General features: G+C 39.2%; 1 protein-coding gene across 1 annotated transcript in view; it reads right to left on the bottom strand.

Annotated features, from left to right (window-relative positions):
* CSNK2A1 (casein kinase 2 alpha 1) overlaps nucleotides 1-20,351 on the bottom strand; it is a 53,901-nt gene that overhangs the window by 14,389 nt on the left and 19,161 nt on the right. The window contains 6 exon segments of the mRNA XM_073792835.1: nucleotides 169-252; nucleotides 1,779-1,838; nucleotides 3,866-3,916; nucleotides 4,431-4,532; nucleotides 9,134-9,245; nucleotides 11,255-11,464. Coding sequence (XP_073648936.1) covers nucleotides 169-252; nucleotides 1,779-1,838; nucleotides 3,866-3,916; nucleotides 4,431-4,532; nucleotides 9,134-9,245; nucleotides 11,255-11,355 — 510 coding nt within the window. The 5' untranslated portion in view covers nucleotides 11,356-11,464.

The raw sequence follows: 20,351 nt of genomic DNA, 5'->3' as shown, positions 1-20,351 counted from the left end.
GTCATATTGTAGATTCCACACTGATTTGTTCATTCATTCATTCATCAAATATTTATTAAGTGCCTAACAGGTACCACGGACTATGACAGATGCTAGGAATAAAATGTTGAAGATGGGTTGTTAACTCTATCATGTTGATAAATAAGACTTGTCCATCTACCACTTTACCTTTCTGTGCTCATGATCAATCATGACATTATGGGGCTTTACATCTCTGTGCATAATCCCCATGCTGTGACAATAATCCAGGGCCTGTGGGAGGAACAGGTAAGAAAGGAAAGCGTTAGCTTGTATAAGAGTGATTTTTTAGTTAAAGTCCCTTACCTTTTCCTCCACAGTTTTCCTTCTAGCCTCACAACACTCCTGAGAGTCAAAGTAAGGACAATCACTTCCGCAGGTACTTTTTAGAGTCTTGTGCAAACCCATGCATGCATGGCCTCTAAACTTCAAATCCTGTTCTTGCACAGTTGTTTCAACATCCTTTTTGTTAAAAACACTCAAAGCGTACACCAATCACATGACTTCCAATTTCTCCCCCTTACCCAAAGCCTGGATTATTTTCACAAACACGAGCCCCTCAAAAGAAGAAAACTGATCTGTACTACAAACCTTGTATTCAAAGAACAGTAATTCTTTAGCAGCTAAGAGTATGCAGTAGAGGTCGGCAAACCATGGCCCATGGGCCAAATACGGCCTGCTGCTTGTTTTTGTGAATGCTTAATTGGAACACAGCCACACCTATTTGTTTGCATGTTGCCTGTGGCTGCTTTAATGCTACAACATCAGAGGTGAGTAGTGTGAGAAAGACTCTATGGACCACAAAGCCAAAAATTTTACCATTTGTCCTTGTAAAGGAGTTTGCCAACTCCTGATTTATGACATCAAACCCAATTTGAAAACCATGTCCAATCTCAAACTAGTGAGTGACATAACCTCTGGGGCTTGCTAATCCAGGTCTTCAAGTCAGCTGATGTCATTGGCCAAGTTCTTGTCCTTTCTGAAGGGCAACTTGGGTTCCTATGGTTCCCAGGGTTAGGCAAGCATATCCTTAACTTTCGGAAGTCCTGTTTGCCACAATAATGCACGAGATCATTGAATGGAATGGAATGATCAAATATCATTGAATGAATGGAAAGATCAAACATTTCTGCTGGCATAGTCTCTTCAGGGTACTTCTAAGGTTCAAATGCAGGCTTTATGTCAATCCTCATTTAGTAAGACACTAGCCAACTCTTAGCAATCTTCTTATCTATAAAGCTGATCTTCTGACTACTGGAAGCAATATATTTGGTGATCCCACTTCAGGAATCAAAGTTCATTCTAAATCACCAATCTCTAAGGACAGATTTACATAATCTTTAGGACAATGGCCCTTTGAGGGCTGAGTTCAAGCTTACTGTTTTACTTGTTCAATTTTAAGTGAAATAAAGTACACCAGAAGCCATTACACCAGGAGTTTTTTTTTTTTTTTTTTTTAAAAGTTTTGACAATTTAACTGTAACTTTCGTAAGAGCAAGATAGAGATATTTGTTAAGGAGTCCCACCTCTCTTCTAAATACCCCTTCCAAAGCATTATAAATTATATTCTTACTAGACCCTTATTCCATAACCTTTACATCAGCATAAGAATTCTGATGCTACTAATTTATTAAAAATTTATATAAACAGACCCCCAAACCCCATATTTTACAAAGTTAACCCACTGGCTTTTCTACAGTCATTTTGATTATTTAACAAAGGGGAGATCTAAAGATATTTAGTATTCAAGGTTCTCTTACCTTCAGAATCTCATACATGTAAAATCGAATATCATAGTCTGTTAACGTCTGGTACAATTGCTGTTAAAGACAAATGCAACATTTGAGCCATGAAATAGTACTGAAAGGAAGGAAATTTCTCATCCTCATTTGTAGTAATTCAAATCAAGACTGGGCTCATTTACCACTGTTCTAAGATCTGTCTGTTCACCAGTCTCTACTTCTCCAATATAAAACGAAAGAGATACTTTGGGTCTTTATATATAAAAGTGAAGAATTACTTAAGTTCATATTGCTGAAGCTATAATCTACTTTTGGGAACATACCAATTTACATATGCAACACGCACTGATATACATTTGTAGTTTTTCATTTACCTCCAGATCTTCTCATAAAACACGCGGGCAAACACATAGCCTCCTTAGTAGGGTATTAATTCACCTTTGGCCTACAGTTACAAGCACTGCAGATCACCAGTGGGTATGCAGATGCATTGCTGTCAAATCTGCTGAGCCAATTTAATAGAACTGTCCCAATTTGAAAGTAAACTCTGAACATGTCATGAAAGTAAACTCTGAACATGTCATGTATCTTTTCCAGTTTCTAAAGAGTTTCAGACTTTAAAAAAATGTACATATCATTAAATGGTCAGTGGTGTCCTCTGACAACATTTTCCTTGAAATTATCATTCTGATTCTAACACAATTCTTCTTCCTTTTTTCCTCCACTCAGCAAAAGAATTCACTCATTTATTGATACCTAACATTTCTCTTTTTAAAATTTATGTATTTATTTATTTTTGGCTGCATTGGGTCTTCGTTGCTGTGCGCGGGCTTTCTCTAGCTGCAGCAAGCAGGGGCTACTCGTTGCTGCAGTGCGCGGGCTTCTCACTGCAGTGGCTTCTCTCATTGCAGAGCACAGGCTCTAAGCACGTGGGCTTCAGTAGTTGTGGCACACGGGCTCAGTAGTTGTGGCTGCCGGCTCTAGAGCACAAGCTCAGTACTTGTGGCGTACGGGCTTAATTGCTCTGTGGCATGTGGGATCTTCCTGGACCAGGGCTCAAACCCATGTCCCCTGCATTGGCAGGCAGATTCTTAACCACTGCACCACCAGGGAAGACCCATATACCTAATGATACTGGCCTGGTGCAAAGGCAAGTCAAATACCTTTACAAATTAAAACCCAAGAGAGTGCCTACATTCTTCTGTTGTGCTGGAGTTGAGAATTGTTGAAATTGGCCAGAAGTCAGAGTATCTGTTGCAGAGGTTTGCGCTCTACCAGAATTTACACTACCCTTCCCCACCCATCTCTTTTTAAGATCTAGAACCCAAAGATTCTGAGGAATCCTAAGGTATAAGCAAGCAGTCCTTGCTTTTATATATAGACAATACATTTCTTCTTGAACTTTGTCATTTTAAAGAGGAATGTCCTAAGGCCGGATCCTGACTAAACATGAGCTGTTGCTTTCATTAAGTATGACATCACCGGAAACTGTCAAACGAATGGTAAACTGTCAAATGGTGAGAAATAAAAGTACTGGTCATTAGAAAGAGCACTAAACAAATAAAAAGGCAAAATACCAAGATATGGAAAGTGAGCACTGTTTGTACAAGAGTATGACTATATTTAAATTTAGCATTGTAAGGGGACTTCCCTGGCGGTCCAGTGGAAAAGAATCCGCCTTCCAATGCAGGGGACGTGGGTTCGATCCCTGTCAGGGGACTAAGATCCCACATGCCTCAGGGCAACTAAGCCCGCATGCCGCAACTACTGAGCTTGCGTGCCTCAACGAGACAGCCCACACGCCCTGGAACCCGTGCACCACAACTAAAGAGAAAACACGCACGCCACCAACTAGATAAGTCCGTGTGCCTCAACGAAGATCCCGCGTGCCACAACTAAGACCCAATGCAGCTGAAAGGAAGGGAGGAAGGGGGGGGGGGGGGGGGGGGGAGGGAGGGAGGAAAGGAAAAAAAATTAGCACTGTAAGGATGAAAAGCTCTTTTTAAGTAAGTTAGAAGGAAGCTCTTCTAACAGTAACATCCCTGAAAGACTTTCTATGTGGTCTAAAAACCCAACAGCTTGAAATGGTTGGTTATACATTATACCTTGAAGTCTGTGTTGTTTACGTGTTCAAAAACCAAGGCGGGAGTTCGTGACTAGGGGAAAGAAAAAGAAAACACACATTAGTAATAGCCCTGGCAGCTTTAGTGGGCACAATGTTTGCGGACACTACGTGGTGAAATTGGCAGTCCTTGCCTCAGTAGTAGGAAACCCTCTATTGCTATAAGCCCTCCCCACTCTGATCATCACCACACTTAGGTCATATTGGGGATGGATTTCAAACAGAAGACATGGAGCTGAAGTCTCACCAGGCTCTAGGCAGCCCAACAATGCGCCCATCGCCCATCGGCATCGGACCTGAGTTTGCAAAATGGATTAACACATTTCAGTTTCCAGTGCTATCAGTCTCTTAGCCTAGAAGAATAAGAAATAGTCTGTGGGTGGAGATCTCTTTGAAAGAAAGACCCAAGCTAGTTAAGTGGTATAACTGATTAAGCACTTTTAAAGCAGGACTTAATGGCAGAGGGAGGAACAAACAGAGGCCAGTTGTGCTCAGGGTCAAACACCACCTCAGCTCTGGTGGGCCTTACTAGCACCTATTACACTCACCACAGGGTCTTTTACAATGTCTGCCAGTGTGATGATGTTGGGACCGCCTCGCAAATTCTCCAAAATCTTTATTTCACGCTTGATTTTCTTCTTCTTTACTGGCTGAAAAGGTAAAAGTACATCATTAAAAAAAATTATTTCAGGATATTCCAACAGGTAATGTAATACATGAATGGCTTACTTATGAGCTCCTTGAAGGAAGGAAATGTGTCAGATTTATCTCTGAATCCCCCTTCTCCTAGGCCTGTGCCAGGTATTTTGCAGGTACTTAGCAAATACTGAATTGAAAGAAAAAAAGATTTCCACTCCAAAGACCAAAATTCTGCAGAATTACCATTTAATTCCAATCATCAGTCCTAATGTGTTAACTTTTAAAAACTATACAAACTAGGAATGTAAATGGTAATACTAAGATATATCTAGAAAAATCTTTTTATTAATTAGCATGAAACATGGGGCTCTTTCCATTCCTTCCTCTAAGTCTTAAAAACACCCTACAGAAATGAAGGAGATCAGGACCACAGCAAAGATGGCCACACCATCTTTTTTTTTTTTTTCTTCCTTCGCTGTACGCGGGCCTCTCACTGCTGTGGCCTCTCCCGTTGCGGAGCACAGGCTCCAGATGCGCAGGCTCAGCGGCCATGGCTCACGGGCCCAGCCGCTCCGCGGCATGCGGGATCCTCCCGCACCGGAGCACGAACCCGGATCCCCTGCATCGGCAGGCGGACTCTCAACCACTGCGCCACAAGGGAAGCCCGGCCACACCACCTTTGTGCAGTATAACCTTTTGGGTCAAATGTGTGCCTAATGTGAATCCTTCTTTCATTGCCTGCTAGCTGTGTGTCTATGGGCAAGTTATAGAACCTCTCTAAACCTTTCATTATGGGTAAAACGATCAACCAGAGTACTTATCTCAGAATATTATTGCAAGAATCAAATGAGGTACCTGAAAAGACCTCAGAATATGGCTGAGACATAATACACAATATCTGTCTAGGCTTATAACCAATATATCCTCCACATTCCTTTATCTTCACCCATCATTTCCACATCTGCTCTGGTATAGAAATCTTTCTTGTTTTTCTTGAGAAGGGCTTTGGTCCAAATGCACCTCCTCTACAAAACCTTCTTTCTAAACAGTCTAAAACAGTGCTGGTCCAAAAGAAATACAATGCAAGCCACATGTGTATTTTATTTTTTATTTTTTTGGCCACGCCTCACGGCTTGTGGGATCTTAGTTCCCACACCAGGGACTGAACCTAGGCTGTGGCAGTGAAAGTGCCGAGTCCTAACCACTGGACCGCCAGGGAATTCCCCACAGGTGTATTTTAAATGTTCTAGTACCCTCGTTTAAAAAATATAAAGAAACAGACAAAATTAATTTTAATAATACATTTTAGTTAACAAAAATATAACCAAAATGTTATCATTTCAACATGTAAATCAATATAAAAAATTACTAATGAGCAATTTTATATATATATTTTTTTGTACTAGGCCTTTGAAATCTGCTGTATTTTATGCTTACAGCATATCTCAGTTTGGACCAGCCATATTTCAAATGCTCAATAACCACGTGTGACCTGTGTCTGCCACACTGGACCAGGCAATCTTTCCTATTGGTGCTGATCACCTCAGACTACTGACACACTGCATATGCTTCTTAGAAACTGTTGTAAGTATATATCATCTCTTCATTAACAAGACTACTGGTTACTAAACTTTGATTATCAACCTGGGTTTTTTAATATACAAACTGTATAGATCTGCTGAATCAGAATCTTGAGAACAGAGCTGGAGATCTATTTTGAGACACTTCTTGGGTTGATAATCCAGATCTAGGAACTACCAAACAATACTGTAGACTCTTTTAACCTTTTCTTGAGTCCTAAGCACATGGTACAGCAGGAAGCAAGCACATTTTGGAAAGACTGTCCTCAAACCCTGGCTTTGTAGCTGTGTAGCTTTGGGAAAAGCACTTAAGTGTTTCTGAACTTCACACTTGCCTTGCAGAATTGTGATGTAAATACTACAGCTACAAAAGGGCCCAATGCAAAGTAGACAGTCAATAAATGGAAGCTGGGAATTCCCTGGCGGTCCAGTGGTTAGGACTCCGAGCTTTCACTGCCGAGGGCCCGGGTTCGATCCCTGGTCGGGGAATTAAGATCCCACAAGCCATGAGGCGTGGCCAAAAAAAAATTAAAAAACATATTAAAAGTAAATAAATAAATGGAAGCTGTTTTACTAGTAGTGAATTCCACATTTAATTCAATCCATGGCCTCAGCCTTGCTTCTATTAGAACTCACTACACTGGCTAGGAAACAAGCTGATCACAAGTTTTTTATTTGCTTTGACTACCGGATCTTTCTGATCTGCTGGAGTGTCTAGGAGATGTTTCTACTCTCCAGGAACGAATCCATCAATCTCTCTCCTGTTTTCTACTGAATCACTATATCCCAACTGCTGGTTGATGGCAGAAAGCTACTGGTTTACAAAAATTTTATTCTACAGAACTCTTAAAATCTATAAAAGCTTACAAGCTAGCTTTTGTCTAGCTTACAAAAAAAAAGCTAGCTTTTGTCTAGCTTACAAAAGCTAGACAGACCAGGCAGGTCACTTAAATCCTAATTTAATGTGATCAATGCAAATTTTGTCTAATAAATGGGGGGAAATTAAAAAACTTAAATATAGTTATGAGTGAACTTTATAATTATACCATCTAGCTACACAGTTACAGTAACATATACAGTACAGTTAGGAAAAGACTGAGCTAGGAAAAAAATCTTTCCAAACCACCCATCATTCAAGACCATCAATGGCTCCCAACAACCTAGATGAGATAAAAATCACAGTTTTCAAGGCTGGAAGGAAATGGAGATGTTATCTTTTCCCAGGCCATCATTAATTTAATCTCCTTTTCCAAGTTTACTTCCCATGTATGATCACATGACAGCTTCCACATGAAACATTTCTCTCATTTATTTCTTCCTCTTTTCTTAATCTTGTGCATTCTAGATTATGCTTCCCTTCCATGCTCCCATGCACACCAATCCAAAACCTTCTCCCACTCGGGCCCTGAAAATAGTTCCAGGGAGCTTTGCCTAACCATCACTACTCTCTTCTGAACTGTAAGACTCACTATTTATGCCTTTCAGATGACTCTAAATAATATATCACCTCAGTCTATCATATACTTTTCCAAAGGAATATCATCTTACAATTACACAGAACTTCCGTTTCCAAAGTATATATCTATATACAATTTTGTATTCGATCCTGGTAACTCTCATTTTCACAGATGAACCAATATGTCTTAAATAATTAAAAGGACTACCATGGCTAATTACTTTTAGAGTTTGGATTAGAATCCAAATGTCCCGATTTCCAGCCTAGTTCTCTTTCTACACAAGATAAGATATAAATACTTAAACTTTGGTTCCCGAAAGGTATGCCAAAACAGGTGTTCTGTGGGATTTTTAATTTTTGAAGGAAAACGCCAATTAATACTTGCTGTCTGTCAGTCACTGAGTACACTACCAGCCTGAGGTAGTTCAGTTTCAATATTAGATTGCACTACATTCTCTTTAATGGCATATTTTTGTGAAACTGGGTTTTCAGCAATTGCTGTGACAAAAAGCAAGTATTGTGCAAAAATCAATGTGGAACAGGAAATGAGGCTGCTGGTGTCCAATCTGATTCCAACATTTGAGAAGTTGTGCAGTGACTAATAGGTATACATATCCCAATAGTAATTAATTATGGTTATATAAGAATAAAATAAAATTACTTTTCTCTTTCAACTTATGTGTATAATTTTTTAAACGGCTACCAGTTGAAACATAAATACTTTTTTTAGTTATCTCGACTTAACTACTTAATAAACAAAACTGTATTTCTTTTGGCTTAGGGGTACCATGAGAGTCACTGAAGCAATATGGGTGTTATAAATTGAGAAAGTCTGGGTCCCTCTGCTTCTCGTGTCAAATATGGAAAAGTTCCTGTGGCAAGGAACTGTATGCTAAGTTCCTGGTATATGGCAGTGTACAGGACAGTTATAACTAAATCACAATTTGCATACAGGTAGCCCATTGGCCAAATCTGGCCTGTACGGTGTTTTAAAACACTCGAGCCAACATTTAAAAGCCAGGGGAATTAGTATACAAATATAAATGTCTAGCTTCTTTTTGCGAAACAGTACCAAAAAACATTAGACTTGCACTACTGCTGGGCAATCATCAGCTGGAGCTGGAGCACATGCCACGGTACCCATCACTCACATCTTCTAATCATGGGCACTTAAATCAGACTAGCTGCATTAATGTGATCCACCTGTCCCCTAAAAGTCTGCATTTGTGGCTCCTCATCTTTACACAGTAGAGCTAACAACTCATTGCAAACAAAAGCATGGATTAGAACTAAAAATGTAAGAAATAGGAAATCAGCGTTAGGCAAGATCTAGGACAGAGAAGACTGAATCTTTACTCCCTCCCTCTGCCACAATCTAGCTGTACGATTTGAGTCAAACACTTCTCTTGCTTCAGTTTCCTGATCTGTCAAATGAAGATAATCTCTTCTATCGACTTCAAAGGAGCAATAAAATCAAGGTGTTAAAGCACTCCAAAAACCCTTTCAAGCGCTACCTTAAAAAAAATTTCTAAACTCCAAAAACCTGTGAAGTTATAATCTCTCTTCTTGTACTTACCTTGAGAATTTTAACAACAACTTTTTCATTATTTGTGATGTTGATGGCTTCAAATACTTCACTGTATTTACCCCGGCCTAATTTTCTAACCAGCTGGTAGTCATCTTGATTTCTGGGAACAAAAAGTCAGTCACAATGATTTTAAAAGTTCAAATTATCAAGCACTAATTCAACTTACAAAACTATAGCCAGTAGAGTAAAAGAAATAAACCGTATTTCAAATAATTCCCAAATTGGCTTCTTTGTATTTTTAAAAAATTTGGCCAATTTAAAATGTGTGTTCCAAATCCTAGCATTAAAAAATTTAAGACTTTCAGTTATTCTTTCAAATCCCAAGTTGTTCACATCTCTATTGACATACCACATGTAGACAGCTTGTATTGGGGTTTGTTATGTATGTTCGTCTCCAACAACAGACAGCTTTCCCTTGGAAAATAATTTATATATATTCCTGTCCCTCAGTGCCTGGCTCAGTGTTGGCATCTTACAGGAAGTCAATACAAGAATATTTCAATTCAGCCACACTTTGGGAGCAGCCAATTTTTAATGGGTCTTTTTGCAGGTAAGTGGCTTTCAAACATATAGGTTTGACCTCCAACTTGCCCTCCAAAGCTCTGAGGACAGTCCACGTAATGAAGTTTGCAAACCACACTACAGATCATGAACCACAGCTAGGTGTCCCTTCCCCTACTTTTATCCATATTCCAAGACTACTAAGCAACATCAGAGGTGAAAAAGAATAAGGGAAATGCTAACATTTTTCTCCCTGCCTCTGCTTACAACTTAGAGGAATTTGCTCTAAAGAATGAGTCTTTTCAATAAGGTCTAAATGCTATTTACTCCTGCTGGAGGCACTGAAAATTCAGTGTAAAAAATCAGCAAGCAAAAAAAAAAAAAAAAAAAAAAAAATGAAAGTGAATGAACAGAGAAGGTAAAAGGTACTAAGGACAATGGACAATGTAAAAATCATGGCAGGTCTAGGGAAGGAAGCTCTTAGTTCTGGTTGAGCTCTTTTCCTGTGGGAGGGCACAGAAAACAAATGCAAGCAAGCAAATAGCACCACACCAAAAACTCAAAGGGTTGTTTAGTGCCATTTAAGCAGAACTAAGCTCAAAGCACTTAATTTGAAGAGAGTTGAAATTTCTGCAGTAAAACTCAGGTATTCCTAGAGTCCAAAGCATGTGATGTAAGAGGAAAATTGTTAGATTATCAATAATGGTAACATTTATTGGCACTGTACCATGGTTCTTGATGGTATCTTTGAAGCACACTGTGCCTCCTTGTGCAGAGATAATGTACTTACCGTTAAGAATCATGGCCCAATCAGCATTAAAACACACCCTATGACAAATTTTGAAGACCATTTACATGCTATGAAAATCACATGTGGACAGATATAAAATATAGTGTATGGGAGCTGCAGCTTTACCAAGTTTTCAAATTGCTATCTTTTGCATTTGAATATCAAAATAATTGTATCACAAAAGGTACGACCTGATCAATTAAATACATACTATGTTGGGACAAGAAATGCAAACATCCAAATGAGACTGCACAGAAAATTAGGAGGGCAAACACAGCTGTTCAGGCAGACTGCAACTGTTCAGGATGGAATTTGGGCTGAATTCCACGTTACACATGGCTAGCCTCATGATAAGGGCAAATGTTTTAAGGGTTTAATTTTGCTTCTCATCAGAAAGAGGACACCTTTCTGGAGAACTGTTTTATCCTTCAGTATCATCATGGGAAAACATTCTCTGACCTCAAAAATACTTTATGTAAGAGCCTGGTGTTTTCAAAGTCTCTCAAGTATTAATTCTCACCTAACTGCAAAGCCCTTAGCTGAGCAAGCTAATAGATAACTCTTTGTTACCATACAGAATATATACATCGGAGAAAAGAATAAGAGACCGAAATGTTTTTAAAATGGTAAACCCATCAGAACTGTTAATTGACCAAAGCCAATACCCTGTTTCTCTACTGTAGAAGAAAACAAAAATTGCGTTCAATCTTGAGGTTTATAACTGTACAGTCAGGGAAGTTTCCTGTTGTAAATTACTCAACAAATCCACAAGAGTCAGCCCTTTGGGTGAGTACAGTGAAGTAAACGGAAATTATTACCCCCATTCCACCACATGTGACTCGTAATCCCAGTACTCTCGGGGTCTGTGTGTATTAACATCTGTGTAAACTCTGGCCCTGCTTGGCACGGGTCCCGACATGTCAGACAGGTTGGCGGACAAAGCTGGACTTGACGTTTGGAGAGATGGCAATCACTGTATTGAGAGGCAGCTGGGGGTAAGACCTCGTTTCAGAACTGTTTTCTTCAAACTGCAGAAACAAAACACACAAAGGCCAAGGAACCATTTTTAAAAAGCATATAGGAAGAAAAAAAATCATCCTGAGTAATGGCCTCAAACATACCTCTGGCTCTCCTACCTGTTAACCGATGAATATATCCCAACTGTGCCAATCACAGTGTTTCCTGAAACATGGGGAAAAATTAAAACAAAACACCCAAATCCCAAGAAATATACTTAAACGTATACTGGCCCTAATCCTATTCTACAAAGTAGCCTGTTACCTCTTCATCTAAAGTTTGGATGCTCTTTAAAAGATAGCCTGAAAGGGAAGAATGGCATTGTGGATAAACCCATCAGCATTACTACTATTTATACATTCTACAAAAAGTGTTAGCAAGGGATTCCCTAGTGGCACAGTGGTTAAGAATCCGCCTGCCAATGCAGGGGACATGGGTTTGAGGCCTGGTCCAGGAAGATCCCACGTGCCTCAGAGCAACTAAGCCCGTGCGCCACAACTACTGAGCCTGCGCTCTAGAGCCCGCGAGCCACAACTTTTTTTTTTTTTTTTTTTTTTGAGCCACAACTTTTGAAGCCCGCGCACCTAGAGCCCATGTTCCGCAACAAGAGAAGCCACCGCAATGAGAAGTCCGTGCACCGCAATGAAGAGTAGCCCTGGCTCGCCGCAAGTAGAAAAAGCCTGCGTGCAGCAACGAAGACCCAATGCAGCCAAAAAAAAAAGTATTAGCAAGAACAGCACTTTCCTTTCAACAGCTTTCTACAGCTCAAGTAAGGGTGCTAAAACACTCTAGAATGGTGGCAAAGTCCAGAGTACAAACCTTAGCCTGACTAATATTTGATGAAACCAGGAAGAGAATAAAGACTTGTTCTCATACATCAAAGTTCAACGTCATTTTATTATCTGGGTAACTTTACATACTAATACGTAGGTCAGTGATCACCATTTGAAAGATACACTTGATTTCATTAAAAAGAAAAAGAAACCAGTAATTTCCTCCTGATTTATTTAATATAGGAGCAAGCTTAATAAAAACTGGTGGAGGGCTTCCCTGGTGGTGTAGTTGTTAAGAATCCGCCTGCCAATGCAGGGGACACGGGTTCGAGCCCTGGTCCGGGAAGATCCCACATGCCGCAGAGCAACTAAGCCCGTGCACCACAACTACTGAGCCTGCGCTCTAGAGCCCGCGAGCCACTACTGAAGCCCGCATGCCTAGAGCCCGTACTCTGCAACAAGAGAAGCCACCACAATGAGAAGCCTGTGGACCGCAACAAAGAGTAGCCCCTGCTCGCCGCAACTAGAGAAAGCCCGAGCGCAGCAACGAAGGCCCAACGCAGCCAAAAATAAATAAAATTAATTAATTAATTAAAAAGTAGGTAAATAAAAAAACTGGTGGAAGACAGTAATATATATTGGCTGAACTAATGCAGAATTTGACACTGAGGAAAAGCTGGTAAAATTTTAGAAATGTGCTTTCTACCAAATCAGTAAACTAAGTCTCCTTCATCATGTCCCCCCCACCCCCCACCCCCACCCCACCCCTACTCCAATCTCCTTATCTCCATTCTCTGAGATTCCTATAACATTTGTAGATTCCCTTTACTCTGCATTTAGTTACAAATGTATTGAGGGAACACCCTTCTTCTGTTTGTTTGATGGGATGCTGTCTGATGCATAAATCACAGGACAAAGCCAATCATATTTTAAAAAAATATATTGAGTCTCCAGATGTTATAACCTGAGGAAGACACATCACCCATGCATTTTCTGGCCAAGACTGTGTAATCTCAATCTAATTACAAGGCAAAGACAAACAGAAAATGAGGAAGCTTCTATTAAAAAATTCAGGGGTGGGGAGTAATACACCGTGCTCTTCAAACATGTCAATATTATAAAAGATAAAGGAAGGCTAAAGAGACATTACAACTAAATACAATGTCCTACTCTAGACTGTATCCTGTACTAGACGTGGGAAAATGCTATTAAAAATACTATCAGATCAAATGACAAACCTGGATTTAGATTAGGTGTATACAAGAATGCACTCACACATGTAAAGCAAATGGGGTAAAATATAACAGTAAGTAAATCTGGGTCAATGGGGATACAGATGTTTCTTTGTACTATTTTAATTTTGTTGAAACATATATTTTTAAAAATTGTGGTAAAATATAAATATAAAATTTACCAAAATTAACAATGTTTAAGCATACAGTTCAGAGGATTAAGTACATTCACATTCTAGTACAACCATCACCACATCCTCCATCTCTAGAAAATTTTCATCATCCCAAACTGAAACTCTGTACCCATTAAACACCAACTCCCTCCGCCCCCAGCTCCTTATATAACCATCATTTTATTTTTCGTCTCTGAGTTTGACTACTCTAGGTACCTCATGTAAGTGTAATTGTAGAATATTTGTCCTTTTACACTTGGCTCATTTCATTTAGCATGTCTTCAAGGTTCATCCATGTTTGTAGTATATGCCGGAAGTTCCTCCCTCTTTAAGGCTGAATATCTCCATTGCATGTATATACCACATTTTGTCTATCCATTCATCAATAGACACCTGGGTTGTTTCCACCTTTAGGCTATTGTGAATAACGCTGCTATGAACACTGCTGTACAAATATCTTCTGGAGTTCCTCCTTTCAATTCTTTTGGGTGGAATTGTGGATCATATGGTAATTCTATCTTTAATTTTTTGAGGAACCAGCACACTCTTTTCCACAGTGGCTGCATCATTTTATATTCCCATCAGCAATACACAAAGGTTCCAATTTCTCCACATCCTCTCCAGCATTTATGTAATTTTTTTTTTAATAGCAGCCATCTTAATGGATATAAAGTGGTATCTCACTGTGGTTTTGACTGGTACTTCTCTAATGATTAGTGATGCTAAGCACTTTTTCAGGTGTTTACTGGCCATTTATTTATCTTCTTTGGAGAGATGACTATTCAAGTCCTTTATTTTTTAATTTTCTTTTCTTTTGCTTGTTGAGTTGCAGAAGTTCCTTATATATTCTGGATACTAATGCCTTATCAGATGTTATTTGCAAATACTTTCTGCCATTCTGTGGGTTGCCTTTTTATTCTGTTGGTGGTGTCCGCTGATGCACTAAACTTTTAAATTTTGATGAACTCTAATTTGTCTATTTTGTCTTGTCTGTGCTTTTGGTGTCATATCTGTACTATTTTTATTTCTGTCTCTTATAAATTTGAAGTTACTTTCAAGTAGAAAGTTTTAAAAAAATGGGTATAAGAAAACTGAGGCCCAGAAAGAGGAAAATTTACCTATAATCACATAGCTACTTAACAGGAGAGTTAAGGACTGGAAACCAAACTTCTGATTCTTGTGACGATAATCTTTTTTGCCATGTAATCATAAACTAGTTAGATAACAACAGCTAACATCTACAAGCATTCACTACGTGCTTTATGTGAATTATTTCATAACCCTTACCACACAAGGAACTGGTAAGGACAGTTACCATTACCCCCATTTTACAGATGAGGAAAATGAAGTAAAGAAAGGTTAAGTAACTTGCCAAAGGACACACAGCTAGAAGGAGCTGACGACATTTAACCAGACTACAAAATAGAGATAACTGTATTCACCTCTCAGGTTTGTGGTGAGGATTCAATGAACTAATAAGTGTAAAGTGTTTAGAACTGTGCCTATTTGAGACCTCTATGAGACTCACAACCATCTACATGTTCTTTCCAATGTTGTATTTAAGCTGGAGCTTAGCTACTACACCAAAAAGTAAGCCAGAAGAGATGTCTCCTTATGCCCACAATTTCAGCAGCTTAAAGCTTTTAGAGGAAGAGCAAGAAAGACTAGGATGGGGGTTAATGCTATCCTCCAAAAGTGTGACAAACAATGATACTCCCACCTCCCTCCCCAGCAATATATGAGATCAAAAGATCCATTTGTCTACCTACGAATTCTCCAATTCATAAAAGCCCCTATAACTTGCCTCTGTTCAACTCTGGGGTCCCATATGTATACAACTTAAATGGCCAGAACACAATAAAATAATTCAGATACTTACTAAAAAGTGGACCAAAACTGTCTTTAAAATTATTTCCAAATATTTATTTCTTTGGTTTTATAAAACCACCTGGGTGATAATAACCTAATGTATCTTTACCTAATATTGATTAATTATAAACACACACACACACCCAAACAAGCAAAAAACCAGAAAGCAGACACTTTTATTGTAACTTTTCTTCTTCCCAAAGAAACAAGGTCATTTCTGCTTTAGGATTGCTGGCTTTTTTGGTGACTATTATCACTGCACTAACAACAGCAAAAGACACTAGGGAGACGGGTAAAGGTGTGTGTATGTGCGCAAACAGCCAAAATTGTATAGACAACAGCATTAAACCAGCAGAAATACTGTCCCAGGAATTTATGAATTTTAATGATACTAAACTCTTAAATTCTTACCTTCTTCTCTGAAACAGTATCTTTCTCTTCAGTCTCTATATTCCTTTATAGGTATTTTATTCTTTCTGTTGATATTCTGTAAGACACCGTGGGTCTCAAAGCTCTTCCCCAATGAACTTAAGAAGTTTGTAAAATCAGCACAAATTGCATAAATGGGATTAGATGCAATATGCAATGTGATGAAGCAAGCAGTGGAGTCCTGGGTTCAAATCCCTATTTGGCTACAGGACCTCTACTGGGGTTCTTCCAGCTTTGATTCATCACTTATAAAACCTGCCTAATTGCACTTGCAGACTGAAGGGAAGCTCAAGCGAGATGATCTTCCAGAAAGGGCTCAAAAACACCGAACACATGTAAATTATTATTAAATGATTACTATGCCATTGCTCCTTAGTGAAAACTAATAAGCAGAAGCCTAACCTTAAAAGGCTGTGGTCTTCTCTCCTAGTTTTCTTCAAAGTACAGAAATTATAGGAGCTGTGGTTAACTCCCAGCCTCTGAGGGCCAACTCATGGGTGGACATGCCATTACAAAATGAGACCTCATTTCTCTGTGGAAATCATCTGACTCACACGGAAAATATTCCCCAACTCCCATTTATTAGCCCATGTATCAATCACACTCTTATGACCCAGTCTTCTGCTCTCATAAGGCCTTGGCATTCTCTGAGAAGCGTAGAGCAAGGCTATTCACTGATGAAACTCTGAGATTCTCAAGTACTTGTTTGACTGGCCCTTGCAGCTTTGTGCCTCATCAACTGGGACCTAATTTATGAACTGGTGAATTTGATTCTCCACTGGGAGGACAACGAGCTATTTTTGCAGTAACCCAAAGAGGTGCTTCACTTTACTGTCATGCATACCAAATAATCTGCTTAGAGTAAGAGAGTCATTCACATGAATTCCAAATAGTTGGCTTTCATTAATTATGCGGGGAGAAGAAAACAGGGGTGGGGGATGGTGGGGTGTGTGTTCTTAAACTATAGCTTAGCAACTTCAGATAAATAAAATGGTGCAGGGAGGGATGAGGGAGGGTGATGGAATGGGGTAAAGAGGGGATGTGAAAAGATAGAAAAAAGAGGGCTTCCCTGGTGGCGCAGTGGTTGAGAGTCCGCCTGCCGATGCAGGGGACACAGGTTCGTGCCCGGTCCGGGAAGATCCCACATGCCGCGGAGCGGCTGGGCCCGTGAGCCATGGCCGCTGAGCCTGCGCGTCAGGAGCCTGTGCTCTGCAACGGGAGAGGCCACAACAGTGAGAGGCCCGCGTATCGCAAAAAAAAAAAAAGATAGAAAAAAGAAGATAAACATTATTCTATTCAGAAATACTACTTCACTTGTACTGCTGTAAATGTGTATGTATATTCACATGCAGCCTAATAGGAAGGAAATACAGGGACAAGCCTAAATCTCTCAACCACAGATTTGGTTCTTTCAGACATTCCTTCCTTTGTTCATCCCTTAAATATATGAGCATCTACTATGAAAAAGTATTATGCTAGGCTTTGGGAATACAATAATGAGCAAGGCAGAACAGTGAGACCAATGTGCCTTTAAGATTTTATCTGCAGATTAAGGATAATGGAAATTCATTGAAGAATTTTAAGCAGAAAAGTGACCCATATGTACATTTTGAACAAGTTTACTCTGGCTGGGTGTGAGACAGGCAAGAGAGAATATTTTCAGGGAAACAGAAAGCTATCAACAGTAGCCTATGTAAGACAGATAATAAAGGCCTGACCTATGGTGGTAGCAATGGAGATAAGTGAACTAATATGAGGAACAAAATTTATGGTGTAAAATCAATAGCTCTGGGTGGACTGGATGATGGGGTAAGGAGTGGAAGTGACTTTTAGATTTCTGGCTAGAGAGACTGTTGATGCCATTCATGGAGACAGAAAACATTCTGGAAGAGCTCACAAGTCAGGTTTTGAACATAAGGTTAAAATGGCTCTTTGACATATTAAAAAGGGTACTGAATCGGCAATCAGGTATTACAAGTCTGGAGCTAAAAGAGTTTTTCAGCTTTAAATACCTGCCCCCCACACCTCTCCTCCAGAATTCTATGTGGCAGGCATTTCTTTTCCTAATCTACAGATAAGAAAACAGCCAAAGTAAATTCAGTAGCTTTAGCAAGAATATCCAGGAGAGATGGAGCTGGGATTCAAAGCCAAAATGGCTGGCCCTTAAGGTTCATGTCTTTTCATTCCTATCGAACTGAACTTATCACTTTCTACATCATACCTTAATTTCCTTATTAGACCCTTAGCTCCTTGAAGTCAAGATCCATTATCTAATTAATCTTTTGATTTTACAGTACCCAGCTGAAGTGTCTGCATTTTGTATGATGTCCAGTAAATATTATTTATCAATCAAATCAATGTTGGTTTATTTTCAAAAAAATGAAATAAAAATGAAGTTGCCTCCAAAAGGTAGAGTACCCCTAAACACTTCAGGTCATCTGGTACATAGCTAGGAAAACTAAAAGACTAACTCAAGAGTTCTTGAGTAATTTTCTCTTCACTCCCCGCCCCACCAATATAGCTTCTTCTATTAAATAACAGGGCCACAGTTAAGATTGGTATTTTTCTCCCACAACAATTAGAATTAAAAGAATACTGAAGAAACTCTAGTTTAGCAATTTTTATAATGGCTTATCTGAAAGTTGGGAAAAGTGCTTGAGTCCTGAGTATCCTGAAGGTCAATTCTCCTATCTACCATTCACAATAGAAGTATACCTTAAAAAAATATAACTTACAGAAAAAGTATTACCATTTATTTATTTATTTATTTGCGGCACGCGGGCCTCTCCCGTTGCGGAGCACAGGCTCCGGACGCGCAGGCTCAGCGGCCATGGCTCACGGGCCCAGCTGCTCCACGGCATGTGGGATCTTCCCGGACCGGGGCACGAACCCGTGTCCCCTGCATCGGCAGGCGGACTCTCAACCGCTTCGCCACCTGAGAAGCCCTAATTTCCATTTTAAATGACCTTACTTAGTTCCTACTGTCCTCATGTATTGCATAAAAGGAGATGTAACTTTCATGGCTAATAATTTCAGATCACTAATTCTATTTTAAAAGCCCTCAGACTGACTCTGAAGTCATGGCTAAGTTTTGTTTGCTCAATGCTTAGCCTAATAAAAGCCAATTAATCAACTATGAAAAATTATCTTGTCAACAAAATTTTCCCTACTAAAGTCAGACCACAACCAAAGCCAATTATTAATACATGGCTCTGCTTGACCTATACTTTAATAAAATGCAAGGAAAAGAAAACTTCACTAAATCATCAGGCTAAAATATGTACTGTGAAAGTAATAAGTTTATTGACATAAATGTAACAGAACTAATTAATTTCAATAAAAACTCCTTTTGTCCTCTTCAGTCAGTCTCTCCCTCTAATCTCTTCTACTCCATGTGATTTCTGTTTTTCAATCTGGCAACTAAAAAAGAAAATCAGAGGCTTAGTGAATGGACCAATATCAGAAAATGCACAAGTCTAATCAGTCATTTGTACTAATGTAGTTTTATAGATCAATTTTCTAGTATTAGAACTAGAAAAGATTATTCTGGAACTCTAAATTTAAAATATTTTCAAATTGTGAAACAGTTTTATTATGTCTTTTAACCCTAATATTTATTAGGGTCTCCATCTTAAGAAAAAAAAAAGTTCCCCCTCCCATCCCTAGATCAACCATAGTTAATGAACAAGAGCTCATACTCGTCCAGGCAGGACAAAGAGTTCTACAGTAAAGAATGCGGAATGTGCTTATATTGCACTGACTGCGTGATTTAGGACCACTTGTTTAGAGGAAAAGCAGTTGTATGAGGAAAAACACCTTTGAAGCACTGCAGCAGAGAATGAACTCTTCTTAGCAATAAGACAGCAAAAACTGGTAAGAGGATTTGTGGAACAAACTATGTATATGTTTTTGCCTTGTGGTAGAAGCAAAGACAAACATTTAGTCATACAAACTTGTCCTTTCCCCTTTCAAAGTGGCACTGTTTAGAAGGTCAAATGAACACAAAAAAAGCATAAGTAGTTAATACTATCTGAATTACTTGTTTCAAATGTCCATAGTTGCCCTTAATTTCCAATTACCTCCTCCTTTCAAAATCAAGAGCAGAATGTTCATTCATTAAGCATTTATCTAATACTTGTTATGTACCAGGAAACATGCTTGATTGCCAGGAAGGGATACTTTCTCTAGGCCCTGGAGAATAAAGAGAAAGTAATTCTGCCCTCCAACAAAGAAAACAGACTATTAAAATCTCTGATCAGTGCTTGAAAGAATTAAGTCAGGGTGCTCTGCAGGAACTGAAGGGAACTTAAGTCACCCACCAACCCATTATCATCCATTCAATAAATATTTATGGAGTACTTCAATGTTTGGGGAAAGGCAGTCAGGGAAGAAATAACATCTACGCTCAGTTTTGAAGGGTGC

This window comes from Tursiops truncatus, chromosome 15 (genome assembly GCF_011762595.2).
Source record: "Tursiops truncatus isolate mTurTru1 chromosome 15, mTurTru1.mat.Y, whole genome shotgun sequence".
NCBI classification, from domain to species: Eukaryota; Metazoa; Chordata; class Mammalia; order Artiodactyla; family Delphinidae; genus Tursiops; species Tursiops truncatus.
Note: the sequence above shows the minus strand (reverse complement) of the source record. Positions and strands in the feature narration are given on the sequence as shown.